The sequence below is a fragment of the Triticum aestivum genome, chromosome 5D (assembly GCF_018294505.1).
Source record: "Triticum aestivum cultivar Chinese Spring chromosome 5D, IWGSC CS RefSeq v2.1, whole genome shotgun sequence".
NCBI lineage: Eukaryota > Viridiplantae > Streptophyta > Magnoliopsida > Poales > Poaceae > Triticum > Triticum aestivum.
This window is the reverse complement of record NC_057808.1, coordinates 495,569,231-495,583,739: the sequence shown is the minus strand read 5'-3', so window position 1 is coordinate 495,583,739 and position 14,509 is coordinate 495,569,231. Positions and strand designations below refer to the sequence as shown.

Below are 14,509 nucleotides of genomic sequence, written 5' to 3'. Positions count from 1 at the left end.
TTTTGAATGAAGGAGCAGTAAGTTGGTGCAGTTGCAAGCAAAGCGTCGTGGCGGGATCTACATGTGAAGCGGAGTACATGGCAGCCTCGGAGGCAGCACAGGAAGCAGTCTGGATGAAGGAGTTCATTACCGACCTAGGGGTGATTCCCAATGCGTCGGGCCCAATGACTCTCTTCTGTGACAACACTGGAGCTATTGCCCTTGCGAAGGAGCCCAGGTTTCACAGGAAGACCAGGCATATCAAGCGTCGCTTCAACTCCATTCGTGAAAGTGTTCAAAATGGAGACATAGATATTTGTAAAGTACACACGGACCTGAATGTAGCAGATCCGTTGACTAAACCTCTCCCTAGGGCAAAACATGATCAACACCAGGACGCAATGGGTGTTCGATTCAGCACAATGTAACTAGATTATTGACTCTAGTGCAAGTGGGAGACTGTTGGAAATATGCCCTAGAGGCAATAATAAATGGTTATTATTATATTTCTTTGTTCATGGTAATTGTCTATTATTCATGCTATAATTGTATTGTCCGGAAATCGTAATACATGTGTGAATACATAGACCACAACCTGTCCCTAGTAAGCCTCTAGTTGACTAGCTCGTTGATCAACAGATAGTCATGGTTTCCTGACTATGGACATTGGATGTCATTGATAACGGGATCACATCATTAGGAGAATCATGTGATGGACAAGACCCAATCCTAAGCATAGCATAAAAGATCGTGTAGTTTCGTTTGCTAGAGCTTTTCCAATGTCAAGTATCTTTTCCTTAGACCATGAGATCGTGCAACTCCCGGATACCGTAGGAGTGCTTTGGGTGTGCCAAACGTCACAACGTAACTGGGTGACTATAAAGGTGCATTACGGGTACCTCCGAAAGTGTCTGTTGGGTTGGCACGGATCGAGACTGGGATTTGTCACTCCGTGTGACGGAGAGGTATCTCTGGGCCCACTCGGTAATGCATCATCATAATGAGCTCAATGTGACTAAGGCGTTAGTCACGGGATCATGCATTGCGGTACGAGTAAAGAGACTTGCCGGTAACGAGATTGAACAAGGTATTGGGATACCGACGATCGAATCTCGGGCAAGTAACATACCGATTGACAAAGGGAATTGCATACGGATTGATTAAATCCTCGACACCGTGGTTCATCCGATGAGATCATCGTGGAACATGTGGGAGCCAACATGGGTATCCAGATCCCGCTGTTGGTTATTGACCGGAGGCGTCTCGGTCATGTCTGCATGTCTCCCGAACCCGTAGGGTCTACACACTTAAGGTCCGGTGACGCTAGGGTTGTAGAGATATATGTATGCGGAAACCCGAAAGTTGTTCGGAGTCCCGGATGAGATCCCGGACGTCACGAGAGGTTCCGGAATGGTCCGGAGGTGAAGAATTATATATAGGAAGTCAAGTTTCGGCCACCGGGAAAGTTTCGGGGGTTGCCGGTATTGTACCGGGACCACCGGAAGGGTCCCGGTGGTCCACCGGGTGGGGCCACTTGTCCCGGAGGGCCCCGTGGGCTGAAAGTGGAGGGGAACCAGCCCTTAGTGGGCTGGGGCGCCCCCCTTGGGCCTCCCCCCATGCGCCTAGGGTTGGGAACCCTAGGGGGAGCTTCCCCCTTGCCTTGGGGGGCAAGGCACCCCTTTCCACCCCTTGGCCGCCGCCCCCCAACCCTAGATGGGTTTTGGCCGCCCCCCCTCCCAAGGGGGCCTATATAAAGGGGGGAGGGAGGGCAACAACCTACAGTCTTGGGCGCCTCCCTCCTCCCCTGCAACACCTCTCTCTCTCGCAGAAGCTCGGCGAAGCCCTGCCGGAGACCCGCTACATCCACCACCACGCCGTCGTGCTGTTGGATCTCCATCAACCTCTCCTTCCCCCTTGCTGGATCAAGAAGGAGGAGACGTCGCTGCACCGTACGTGTGTTGAACGCGGAGGTGCCGTCCGTTCGGCACTCGGTCATCGGTGATTTGGATCACGGCGAGTACGACTCCGTCATCCACGTTCATTGGAACGCTTCCGCTCGCGATCTACAAGGGTATGTAGATGCACTCCCTTCCCCTCGTTGCTAGTAGACTCCATAGATGCATCTTGGTGAGCGTAGGAAAATTTTAAAATTATGCTACGATTCCCAACAGGGTAGAGATGAAGGCCGGAGGGAGGGAAGAAAAAGGGGTGGGGGTGCGGCCGTGCGTGGAGGAAGATGTGTGGCAGCCATGGGTCATGGAGTTCGGTGGCGGCGGCGTCTTCCGGAGTTCGGCGGTAGGGACTGAAACCGCCCTGCCCTGGAGAGGCGGCGACGGCATCTCCCGGAGTTCGACGGCTGCAGGATTCAAACCGCCCTGCCTTGCAGAGGCGGCGGCGGCAACGATAGATGGGATCGAGAGGACGGCGGCGGCGACGGAAGGGGATCGAGAGGAACGACGTTCCTTATGCGGGGTGGTTTTCTTGGGTGCGTGCGTGGGGTGGGGTGAGGTGGGGCGGGGAGGTGACGAAAAAAAACCAGCGAAAAAAACCAGTCGGAAAAAACCAGTCGAAAAAAACCCGGACAAAAGTGGGGGACTATTCAACCAACTCGTCCATTAGGAATAGAGATTCCTTCTGTGATTGATGAATAAATCCCTAGTTCACCTAAGAAAAACAGGCGGGGGTGCGGCCTCGGATCCGATGGACACGGGCGCAGATCCTCCACGCCACCGCCGGCTCAGGAAGGCCTCCATCTCCGCACCGCCGCCGCCTACCCACACCCGAAACGGGTACGTACGGTGCCCATCCCTGTGATTTTTGTCGAATAGTTTCCCTGTGATTGCTCCAGCAGTACTGGTGCCGTAGGTAGGGGAAAAGCAGTTTGGTGTGTACATATTCTGCTACAGTTTTTTATTTTTTTTTACTATTTAATCTCCAGTTTGTGTTTAAAATTGGGCAGCTAGAACACATGTTCCTGTCCATCTTTTGCAGCATAATGGAGTGCCTATGTATTAGTATAGTGCATACATGCTCTTGAAATTGTTGCGCCTGCTCCTGATTACCAGTCCCTGCTGGGCAGCGGCTGGATCGATGGTTGCCTTGCTTGGTTTGGCCATGCCTTTGCTGGTTCGGCTTCGGCCATGTGTAATTAGCATCTGTGAGCCAGCTGAGCAAGTGGCCTCGCATTCCAGCACCAACAAAGCCCCAATTCCTGCAGTCATGGATAAAGTCTAATCGGGCGTGCACAATCACATATTAACACAAAATTCCTGGGTGAATCACACAACAACAATTCTGACATAAGCAATCTCTGAAACCTGTTCGGTGACTATGTGACCATCCTTTAAAGCAGTAAACTATGGATGCTACAATCAAACATGCAAAAGACACGGTTTGATTGGGTAGAAGAAAGCAGTAAACTATTGGTGCTACAATCAATCATTTCGGCAGTGCAATAATCTGAGATCCATGCTAACGCAAAGTAAATTTCGGAAATATGGCACTGTTCTTGCATACATCCATACAACGAAATTGAGAAAGTAATTATAAAGGGGGAATTGAGAAGCGAAATGTGAAAAGGAAAAAAAGTGCTTGGATTGGGTCTTGGCGTTGGGTCTCGGGGATGCCCATGACCTCGGCCGGGGAGGTAGGCGGCTAGATCTGGGCAGAGAGGTGGGACGGAGTCGATACGGTGGCGGCGGGCTGTATGAGACGGCGGTGACAATTGATGCGGGGGAACAGGAGAGGGTGGTGAAGGAGACAGACATGAGAACAGAAGCATATTTCCTAGCGAAGAGGGGCACGAAGAAGATCGAGAAGCCTCGCTTTTGAGGCTTCCGGCTGCACACGTGAAATGGGAGGGGCTCCCCCTGGCAGCCACATAGAAGCTTTGCCTTAGGGATAGCTTAAGGCTTATTTGAACCATAAGCCATCCCACAAGCCGTCCGTAACCCGGTGGTAGATAGAGACAATGCAGTTTTGTGTGTATGTTGCTACTGATTTTCTCTCTTTTTAGTCTAGTCCATCTTTTGCAGCAGAATGGAGTACCTATATAGTATGATACATAGTTGCGCCTGCTCATGTCATTATTTAGGTTGAATAGGTGGACGCACTCTTTCATTTGTTTTGCTAGTTCGTGCACTATTTTTGACTAGTAATGTTGTTAATGCTTACTTTTAAGGCAAATTGCTCAGTTATCTGTTTATTCTATTTGGAATTCCCTGACTGTTCTTCATTTATGTCTCACCAAAATAAAACTAGATGCGTCTGAGCGAGGAACACAGCAGTTGCTGTGAGGACAAGATCAGCAGCTTACCTGACGAGATGTTAATCTTGATCATCGACAAGCTAGATGCACGGACAGCGATAAGCACCACTATCCTTTCGAGGCGATGGCGGGATCTTCCTACATACCCGCGCACATGTTATGACCTTACGGTTGATGACGCTCTCCCTCCACGGTACCACAGACTGAAGCAAATTGTGATGGAGGCTAAGGCAGGGTATGAGGCAGAGAAGAATGCACTGAAGTCGGACGACAGTTATGCTTCTAGAGACCAGTTATATTCCTTCAAAGACTGGAAGTGGAAAGTCCGTCTGCTAACACCCATCCTGCAACGTTATGAGCGTTTGGCCATGCGACGCTATGTTAAACGGGTGAATGCATTCCTTCTGGCCCCCAACAATGTTCAGCAACAGTCTATTCAGAAGCTGAGGCTTCAAGCCTGTGGGACGAGCAATTTCACTGACCAATGGATTACGGAAGCGATTGGCAGATGGGGCGTTGAAGATTTGGAGCTTGTCATTGACAACTCTTGCTGGCGCTATGACTTCCGGCTGTTGGATGGATGCAAAAATGTGCGACTGAAACGGCTTGTGCTATCCAATTGTTATCATCGTTTTGCACCCAACCCCTTGACGTTTCAGAGGCTCACATCACTTACTCTCTGCAAAGAAAGTTCACGTATGCCACGCGTTGATGATATTCTGAGAAACTGCGTGCAGCTGGTGAATTTGAGGCTGAAAGATTCTAGTGGTTGCCAACCTGCTTTTCATATCTTTGTTCCTAACTCAAAGTTAAAGAGTCTGCAATTGGACAACTACAACACTGTGGGTGTCTACCTGGGTTTGGTGCCTTATCTTGAAACATTTGCTTGTCGTGGTCAGCCAACTATACTACACTATGGCTTGGTGCCTCGACTTAGGCATGTGAGTTTGAACTTCTTGCAAACTGGAGATGACGGCAAGAATGATTCCTCCGGTAGCAACAGGACATATCGACTAAGCAAATTCTTTTTAGGGTGGCCGCCACCGCTAGAGTACCTAGTTCTGCAGTTAAGAGGGCGTCAGGTAAGTAGCTTTTCCTGAAATGATCTCTTTCTTATTGGTCATAACATTGCATCGGTACATAAGACAGCACTAAATTATCACTTCATTTATGCAGATGTGGATTGAACTAACCGCCATCCCCGACCAGTTCAATCATCTCAAGAAACTATTCATTGCAAACGTGCAAATGAACTGGGATACATTCTGGATTCTCCACCTACTTGCTGCCGCACCTGCCTTGGAGTCGCTCCATGTTCATGTGCGTTCATCCTACAATTTTGTCAAGCGCGGTACTTTATTTTTGGTTGGTTTTGAGAGATTCCTGAAACCAAGAATTCTGAATGCAGTTTGACAGCAAGTCAGAGAAGGCAACTGCTGGATCACTGAATGTGCAAGTGGAGCACCATCAGCAGCACCATCACCTGAAAGAACTCGTGGTCATCGGCTTCGGCGGGGCGGCGGGGCAGACAGGCTTTGTGAAGCAGATCATCCAGGCATCGCCGATCCTGGAGCGCGTCCGCCTGCTGGACGGGCACGTCGTGGAGGACGAAGAGCGGGAGCTCGTCGGCCTGGAGATCGTCCGCCGCATCCGGGAGTGGCACGAGCGCGAGAGATTGGAGGTGCTCGACGAACTGACAGGCGGGATCAGTTCGCCTCATCTCGAAATAGTTCTGGAATGACTTTTGGTAAAAGTGTTGCTGTGCCGGCGGTGGCCTTCCGTTCTGTAGGGCTTGTAGCTGTATGCCATGGCCTAATGATTATGTTATGCTGCCTCTAAAGATAGAACAACATGTCTTTGTATCGGGTATCTTGTGCTTTACTTTTGCTCGATTATCCAAAGGACGGACGGACGGATGCAGCTGGCTGTTGAGATGATTGATTCCGTGGTGCTCATGGTGTGGCTTGACTAGGCAAAATTACCACTTGGACGCCCAAAAGATATTTTTCTTTCCTTTCTGATAGAACCAAAAAGATATGCAGCATCCCTGATATTGTAGACTACTGCTACTTGTTGGACCTGAACAACAACTTGCTGGACCTGATATCACAACAAGCACTGGTTTAAATTCATATAGCTGGCCAAATTTTCAAAACCAGAAAAGACACAAACATGGTAAGTACACGGATGAAGTTTCAACACCGTCTATATGTTTACTCAAAGAGGATTTGTGGCACACGGGTGCGGGGGCATCGACCCCATTTTTGTTTTGGCCTTTGAGTTTCAATATTTTGTAAAAGTCCAAATTGAGTTTTGTTTCCATGCTCGTCTTTCTTGTGAGAGGGCTTTCGAATATGACTCATTTTGAGTACATTTCGACGATTATTTTAAAACTTTGTGCAGTTTCATCTGCTGAAACTTGATGCAAAGAACGACAAAATGTCCAAACACAAAGACACCGGTTCAAATTTACGCGAATAAATGTTTCCACACTACGAACATGTTTTTTTTATAAAAGTACACACTACCTAGTATAGGGCTTCCTCTGTAAATAAACATAAGAGCGTTTTCATAAAATAGTGATCTAAACACTCTTATGTTTCTTTACGGAGGGAGTACATGTTAACCAAGGATCCATTCAAATTCACACGGAAATTCATCGCTTCCTACGTGCCCGTGACATTTCCAGAAAGCCCTTGAAAATCCGCCCACGCAAATCCGTCTCCCCCTCCCCGTAAATTTAAACCTCGGGCGAAACGCTGGGTAGACCTCCGCGGTGCGCGCAGGCTGTATCCACCCCAGCATGCAACGACGCCATTCCCAGGTCCAGCCAGGTGCCCCCCACTCCCCCACCCCTCCCTGCCACCCGGGCCCACCCGTCGGCGACCGCGCCCGGGCCCACCCCCAGCTGCGTCAGCTGCTGCGGCACACCGAGCACCAGCACTACCACCCCCCTCCCTCCCCCAACCTACACCCTCCAGGACAAAGGCCCGAGACGGGAGCGCTCCCCCCACAATTCCTGGCCCCCGGTCGCGCGCCCCATCCTCCCTCCCCTCCCCCTCCCCCCCCCTCCGCACGGCCCCCGAGGCGCCGCCGCCGGCGCATCCGCATCCGCATCCGCCGACCTCCCGTCCGTCCGTCGCCGGCGTCCCCGATGTAAGCCTCCCGCCGTCCCCTCCCCCATTTTGCACGGTTTTCTGTTTCCCAATCCGGCGGCGGCGGCCGGCGCCGTTCCTCGCGATCGGGCCGCGCGGCGGGCTCCCGGCCGCGATCCGATGGGGTTTCTCTGGTCCGATGCGTCCTCCGGCGGCCGATTCGCGCGCGGTCTTTTGCGTGTTAGGCTCGTGGGTAGGACGGCGCGTACGGCGCGTATTGTTTGTTGGATTTAGGAGCGATGCGTGCTCCGCGTGGGATTGGCGGCCCGCGGCTCGTCCCGGCGCGATTCGGCGCCCGATTGGCCGGAGCCCCGCGGCAAAGGCGGGATTTTTCTCCGCCGTGGGGGGAGATCCCCTTGTGGGGGAGGAGGCATCGGGCGACGGAGATGCCCGCCCGGCTCCCCTTTTGTGGTTGTGGTGGCATTCGATTCCGGCTAGAGGGCTGCGGTGGTAGGAACGCAAGCCATGTCTGCAGGACTGCCTCAAGGCCCCAGCGTTGATTCCTCCCCAGATTTTTGTCTGTCATGTCTGTCTGTCTCGGCTGCTCATGTTTGGTTTGGTTTGGTTTGCATAGGCATGGTGAAGGAGCAAGTTGTGAGCTGAGATTTTCATGTGTGTATGTATGAGTGCCTGTCACCGTTTCCTTTTACCGGTATTCATTGTTTTGTGTTTGGTTTCTTGTGCATGGGGAGATTGCCAGGAGCGCCGAGGGGTGTAACGGCACGCCGGGTTGCATGGACGGATAATGCCAGAGCTGCGAAGTGGTGTTCGGAGAGCTCGTCTGAGGTCCAGCAGGCTTGAAGACATCCAGGCTGCAGATCAGGTAGCCGCTCCCGTGTTGCCAGCTCCCAGGGGGAGGGGTGGGAGGCGTGGTGGTGGTGCAGCTGGCAGAGGCAACAAGAAAGCAGCTGCCACGGGAAGAGGAAGGCCAGCTCCAAAGGCTAGAGGAAAGAGGGTCGAGGCTATTGACTTGACTGACCAGCCTTTTGAGGACATCCCTGAAGCTATCGTTGGAGAGGCAGTTGCAGTCACCGCCCAGCAGGACCTTGCTTTGAACAAGGTAGCTGACAGGGCCGCCAACTTCAAAATGGAAGGTGCAAGTGGTGACAGACTTGCAGCAGCGGAAGATGAAGCCACGACGACGCCTGTGCCTGAGAGGGTATGACTTCCTGTTTTTCCCGTGCACTTCTTTACGTCGACTATCCTATTTCTACACTGATTACACAATTATTTCTTCCCATTCCTTTATGTTTGTTATGTTACTTGCTTATGATGTTAACTTTGTTTGGTAATATTTGTACCATCATGCGGAAATGCATTGTTCTTTTGTTGTATCATGCATACCTATCTATCTCTCCTTTGGCAACTAGTGTGTCCTTCTAGAAAAGTTCTCATGATGTAATAAGTAATAATCGATTGTTGTTCATCTAAAGAATGAACACGAAAAGCTAAGCATGTGCATCAGAGATCGTGTTTATACTTCCATGAGAGTAGTCAAGACTGAGTGGTTTTATTATGGTAGTTTTGTTTTGTAGCAGAAAGCAAACATCTAATAAGATATTGAAATATAGACCAGATGGACTTGAAAAGAAGAAACTAATTTCACATCCCTCTGTTCAAACAACATAAATACAGAAGTATTGTTGTTTTGGCTGCAAACCCAATCAATTTTCGTACTCTCTCTCTCTCTGGCAAAAACACTGCATGTTTGTCTTCCGCTGGGCATTGCTAATTATAGCAGAGTAACACACATTTCCTGAGTTCCCTAATTTGATGACTTTGCTGTGAATAGTACATATATATAGGATTGGTTTCCTTTTCACATAAAGCTTCAAGATAAAAATATGTTTCTCATTTTCTGTAGTGCTGTTTTATTTGCTCTCGTGGTGATAGTATTACTGATCCACCAATACAGTTTTGCATAGTAGAGTTCTGTTTACATGATATAAGCTCCTAAAAATCTGAATGTTATATCTAATTATTGCAGGTTCAAGTTGGTGGCTCTCCAGAATATATAACTGATAGGAAGTTGGGCAAAGGTGGATTTGGCCAGGTCTATGTTGGCAGAAGAATAACTGGTGGGGCATCTCGTACGGGTCCAGATGCATACGAGGTTTCTTTTCTCACCTGCCTCAGTTGGACACTAGAGTCTGCTTCGTGATCTAGTTGAATCTTATATGGATTAATATGCTGTAGGTTGCACTCAAACTCGAACATCGGAGAAGCAAAGGATGTAGTTATGGCCCCCCGTTTGAGTGGCAGGTTTATCAGTAAGAACTATACACAATCAGCCCTTTTTACATTTATGTTATTTTCTGTGGAGCATGGCATGCTAAACTTTCTGTGACAGGTCTCTTAATGGTTGTTATGGCATACCATCAGTCCACTACAAGGGTCGCCAGGGAGACTACTACATTCTCGTGAGTTCAACTATAGTTATGCACTACAGACTGCCTCTTAATACGATCTTTCATAGTCAATTCAACCTGCATTTCAAAATTTCAGGTAATGGATATGCTTGGTCCTAGCCTCTGGGATGTTTGGAATTCAATGGGACAGGCGTGAGTATTTTACCAATCTTTTCACCTTGTCAGCATGTTTTTATTACACCTTGCTGAAAGCACCAATATCCCGAACAGGATGTCTTCTCATATGGTTGCTTGCATTGCCGTTGAGTCCATATCAATCCTTGAGAAGCTTCATTCCAAAGGGTAATTTTCTAAAGCCATGTGTCTCTGTCAATGATCCTGGAGTCCATGGACATCATTCTCCTATTCTTTGTTGGTATTAACACTTCCTCTGCTTCCTATTATTGTCAGCTTTGTCCATGGAGATGTAAAGCCAGAAAACTTTTTGCTTGGTCAACCTGGATCACCTGATGAGAAGAAGCTTTTCCTAATTGATCTTGGTTTAGGTATGTTCTTGTTTAAGACAGTTTCATCTTAATATGTAGATATCCAGTTTCATATTTTCAGTGAACTGTGGCCTTCAGTCATAAGAATCGCTACATAATAGGATGTTGATGGTTTGACACATTTTATGCGCCACTATAACCTTTTTCATGTGGTTCTGTTAATATCTAAATTATGCAGCATCCAAGTGGAAAAAAGCATCATCCAGTCAGCATGTTGAATATGACCAGAGGCCAGACATCTTTAGGTTGGTTCTATACTATATTCTTTATGTGCAAAACTAAAAATTGTTCACCTATTAACTGACCTATTTCCTTTTATGATTTCCAGGGGAACAATTAGATATGCTAGTGTCCATGCTCATTTAGGCCGTACAGGCAGTAGAAGGGATGATTTGGAGTCACTAGCGTACACCCTTATTTTTTTAATAAGAGGAAGATTACCTTGGCAAGGCTTTCAGGTAGCCTTAGATGCGCTCATAAGAGTTTGACTAATAATTTACTGTTTGCTCTTGAACCCATTTTAATGTTAATTGCTTATTAATGCAGGGAGACAACAAGAGCTTTCTTGTATGTAAGAAGAAGATGGCTACCTCTGCGGATGTTCTGAGTTGTTTCTGTCCACCTCCATTCAAACATTTTCTTGAGATGGTCACTAATATGAAATTTGATGAAGAGCCAAATTATGCAAAACTTATTTCTCTCTTTGATAGTCTGATTGAAGTGCCTGCTTCAAGACCCATCAGAATTGATGGTGCTCTAAAGGTTTGTTCTGCTGTACCCAGTCTGTACCTATGCTCCGTCGTTTTTTTTTTGTATTAAAATTGATCATGCATCTGTTTTATGTATTGTAGGTTGGGCAGAAACGTGGAAGAATGGTTGTAAATCTTGAAGAAGAGGAACAGCCTAAGAAGAAAGTTCGGTTGGGGAGCCCAGCAACTCAATGGATTTCGGTTTATAATGCTAGGCGGCCCATGAAGCAGCGGTAATTGTCTTAAAATATGAATTTAGTGCAGAGTTCTTCATTCTTATGTCTGCTTGCCCAGATATTATTTCTTCTATGAATTCTCATTTCCTTGCCCTTGAAAAATTGGCCTGTTCTAGTGATTCAGGTGCCATTTAAACTGACATAAGTTGTCTCTTGCACACATTATTGGCCAAACTTAGCCTAGTACACCCTCCCCTCTCTTCCTGACACATAGTCAGCAGTCAACTGTGTTGTGGTGATTCATGTTGAACATGCGATTGTTCTCAGTGTGAACTCACACTTTGAAGTGTCATTTACCTTGTAAAAGCTGTGATGCGAATTACACTATTATTGATTTTTGTAACTGAACCATTCATGGTAGCTCTAGTGATGGAAGGGGCTTGGTTTGTGTTTATTATGATTTAAGCTTGTGAAGCTCCTGTTTGGTTACTCTCGCTTTCTTGAGCCTGAGATATTTATCGGTCAATTATTTATCATCCTTCGTAAATTGATGTATTGGTTATTTGTCCTTTTTACAGATACCACTACAATGTAGCCGATTCAAGGTTGCACCAGCATATAGAAAAAGGCAATGAAGATGGCTTGTACATTAGTTGCGTAGCTTCTTCAGCAAATTTTTGGGCTCTCATAATGGACGCTGGGACCGGGTTTGGTTCTCAAGTGTATGAGCTTTCACAAATTTTCCTGCACAAGGTGCGCCACGGTCTCTGTCCTCGCTAGTTGGAATTTTGATAATCCAGAATCTTGATGCTATATTGTTTATGACTTTTTATATAGGATTGGATTATGGAGCAATGGGAAAAGAACTTCTATATAACAGCAATAGCTGGAGCAACCAATGGAAGCTCATTGGTTGTGATGTCCAAAGGTTTGTAAATTACCTGTTCTTTCTTGGCAACTGCTCATTTGTTGAAACTGCTCCCTTTGGTGAAGATCGCACGTTTGACAGAGAACTGCTATACGTATAACACGAACTAGTATGCTTTTACTGATGTATCACATAAATGTTTGAGCACATAACTTGTGATCAGAGTGAGGAAAATTACTATATTAGATCATCTGTACCAAATCTATACCTGATTTTATCGTATGTGCAGTCGTTCCCTTTTAAAAATGAGCAGTTATCTGGAAACTAACATTTAGCAGAACCTCCAAGCCACCAAGGTTATGATAGAGGTCATCAGAATTGGTGTGTGGAGGTTGCCACAGCATTGTTGGTACAGGATACATCAGTCTGTCCTTGGTCACTGTTCTGATAAACTAGCGCTGAGCAAACATTGTTACTAGTTTTCTGTTTTTAATATTTACATACGAAGTTAAACAAATTATCAGCATCTGTCTACTGTCTAGATCCTTGATGTTTTGTATAGCCCGCTGTTCCCTTTTCCGTGATTTATACATGTAATCTGATCTTCGATATCATTACAGGAACTCCGTACACACAGCAGTCATACAAAGTCAGTGAATCTTTTCCTTATAAGTGGATTAATAAAAAGTGGAAAGAAGGTTTTCATGTAACATCCATGGGTACTGCTGGGAACCGTTGGGGAGTTGTCATGTCGAGGAATGCGGGCTACTCTGACCAGGTCAAAACACATGCTGCACTTCTTTGTGATAAATTATTTGAAAATATAATTTTCATGAATTTGGTGGTCCCTCACGTATATAATTTCTCATGTGTTTAAACATACATTTGACGACTGCATATGTTATAAAAAAAGAGGAAAAACAATACTTCACATATGTCTCCTTTTCAGTTCTGTAGATCTCTGCAAGCTAAACTCTTTTGAAAATTTAGATGGTTCACATCTGAAACCAGCAATTTGAGCATTGCATGTAAAATACTCCCTCCGTTCCTAAATATAAGTCTTTGTAGAGATTCCACTATGGATCACATACGGATGTATATAGATGCATTTCAAGTGTAGATTCACTCATTTTGCTCCGTATGTAGTCAATAGTGAAATCTCTACAAAGACTTATATTTAGGAACAGAGGGAGTATCTACTTGTGAAAGCATATGCTGCTCTTCAAGGTTGGCTTCAGTTAACCTTGGAGAACTGGGTTCTGTACCGTTTTGATGAGTAATTATGTAGAGTTGTGCCAAGTCTGAATTTTCTTACATATAGGTCATAAGGTGTGGCCAGTGTGGTGTTGCCACATAACCGACCAGTGATGAAACTGAATCTGTGTTGCAACCTGCAGGTTGTAGAGTTGGATTTTCTGTATCCAAGTGAAGGACTCCATCGGCGATGGGAGAGTGGTTACAGAATAACTTCATCCGCAGGCACACCTGACCAAGCTGCTTTTATCTTGAGCATACCAAAGAGGAAGCCACTGGACGAGACCCAGGAAACCCTTCGAACTTCTGCCTTCCCCAGTAACCACGTGAAGGTACATCGTGCATTTTTGTCTGCCAAACTACAAGGACATGCAAAACCATATGTGTCACATGTGCTGATTAGTGCCTTTACTGAACCTAACCTTGGTAACCGAAATTTTTCAGGAAAAGTGGGCGAAGAACCTGTACATCGCCTCAATCTGCTACGGGCGAACCGCGTGTTGACGGCGTACTTGAGCTCGTTGGCGAAATCACCCGAGTTTTATGACTGGAGCCAGAAGAGAGTTCGAGACGGGACAAACTCAGCGTCAACCTTATTATCTAGGTTTCGAGCGCAATTGGCTGGGCACTGGCACTGGCCCGGCCTCTTTTGGTTGGCGGCACGCTATTCTAATTGTAAAGAATCTCGCGAAGATCCTTGGTGTTGTTGTATCAGTCCTCATCGGATCGATATGAACCTGTTGATAAGCGAAGGTCATATTATTGGCAGATTTGCTGTTGCTCATTTTCGCAGCTCTCCTGTAGCAATATCCTATGTGACGAGATGAAGCTGCAGTGGTTGCTGTCAGTCCATGATGCAACTTTTGCTAACAGACTCCAAAAGGTTTGGCACACAGCACAGCACACCTGGATCATGATTCAGTTGCTGTCAATCCATGATGCAACCTTTGGTAACCGACTCCAAAAGGTTTTGGTACACAGCACACCTGGACGGACTAGTGCCATGCCCATGCACCTGAAATGGGACTAACCTAATTGTGACGTTCCTTTTCCTATTGTTTGCTAGTTGCTGTGGTGGTCTGTTACGGAGCGTAAGTTTTGGGTTCGCTGTGTCACCCTTGACCTGTTGGTCTTCTCAAGTAGTAGA

At 46.9% G+C, this 14,509-nt stretch overlaps 2 protein-coding genes across 3 annotated transcripts; both read left to right on the top strand.

Annotated features, from left to right (window-relative positions):
• Positions 1-2,508: 2,508 nt before the first annotated feature.
• On the top strand, positions 2,509-6,733 carry LOC123123145 (uncharacterized). The gene is made up of 4 exons (XM_044543600.1): positions 2,509-2,768; positions 4,240-5,328; positions 5,423-5,566; positions 5,655-6,733. Exons 2-4 carry the CDS (start codon positions 4,240-4,242, stop codon positions 5,985-5,987), a joined length of 1,566 nt encoding a protein of 521 aa, XP_044399535.1. The 5' UTR covers positions 2,509-2,768; the 3' UTR covers positions 5,988-6,733.
• Positions 6,734-7,236: 503 nt separating this feature from the next.
• On the top strand, positions 7,237-14,146 carry LOC123123144 (casein kinase 1-like protein HD16). Of its 2 annotated transcripts, none has more exons than XM_044543599.1 (17): positions 7,237-7,402; positions 8,102-8,560; positions 9,389-9,514; positions 9,598-9,671; positions 9,752-9,821; positions 9,907-9,962; positions 10,041-10,112; positions 10,221-10,315; positions 10,494-10,560; positions 10,644-10,773; positions 10,862-11,077; positions 11,167-11,297; positions 11,819-11,993; positions 12,078-12,168; positions 12,729-12,886; positions 13,506-13,694; positions 13,807-14,146. In XM_044543599.1, exons 2-17 carry the CDS (start codon positions 8,147-8,149, stop codon positions 13,864-13,866), a joined length of 2,124 nt encoding a protein of 707 aa, XP_044399534.1. In that variant the 5' UTR covers positions 7,237-7,402; positions 8,102-8,146; the 3' UTR covers positions 13,867-14,146. The 2 variants fall into 2 exon arrangements, with proteins under 2 accessions (XP_044399534.1, XP_044399533.1); XM_044543598.1 differs by having other exon boundaries at positions 7,266-7,402; positions 8,094-8,560.
• Positions 14,147-14,509: the final 363 nt, after the last annotated feature.

Bases quoted from the DNA above. Each gene is read 5' to 3' on its own strand.
- LOC123123144 (XM_044543599.1), top strand. From the start codon at position 8,147: ATGCCAGAGCTGCGAAGTGGTGTTCGGAGAGCTCGTCTGAGGTCCAGC. The intron at 9,672-9,751 runs GTAAGAACTATA...TTTCTGTGACAG, and splicing joins TTTGAGTGGCAGGTTTATCA to GTCTCTTAATGGTTGTTATG. The intron at 12,887-13,505 runs GTCAAAACACAT...TGCAACCTGCAG, and splicing joins ATGCGGGCTACTCTGACCAG to GTTGTAGAGTTGGATTTTCT.
- LOC123123145 (XM_044543600.1), top strand. From the start codon at position 4,240: ATGCGTCTGAGCGAGGAACACAGCAGTTGCTGTGAGGACAAGATCAGC. The intron at 5,329-5,422 runs GTAAGTAGCTTT...TCATTTATGCAG, and splicing joins TGCAGTTAAGAGGGCGTCAG to ATGTGGATTGAACTAACCGC. The intron at 5,567-5,654 runs GTGCGTTCATCC...TTCTGAATGCAG, and splicing joins TGGAGTCGCTCCATGTTCAT to TTTGACAGCAAGTCAGAGAA.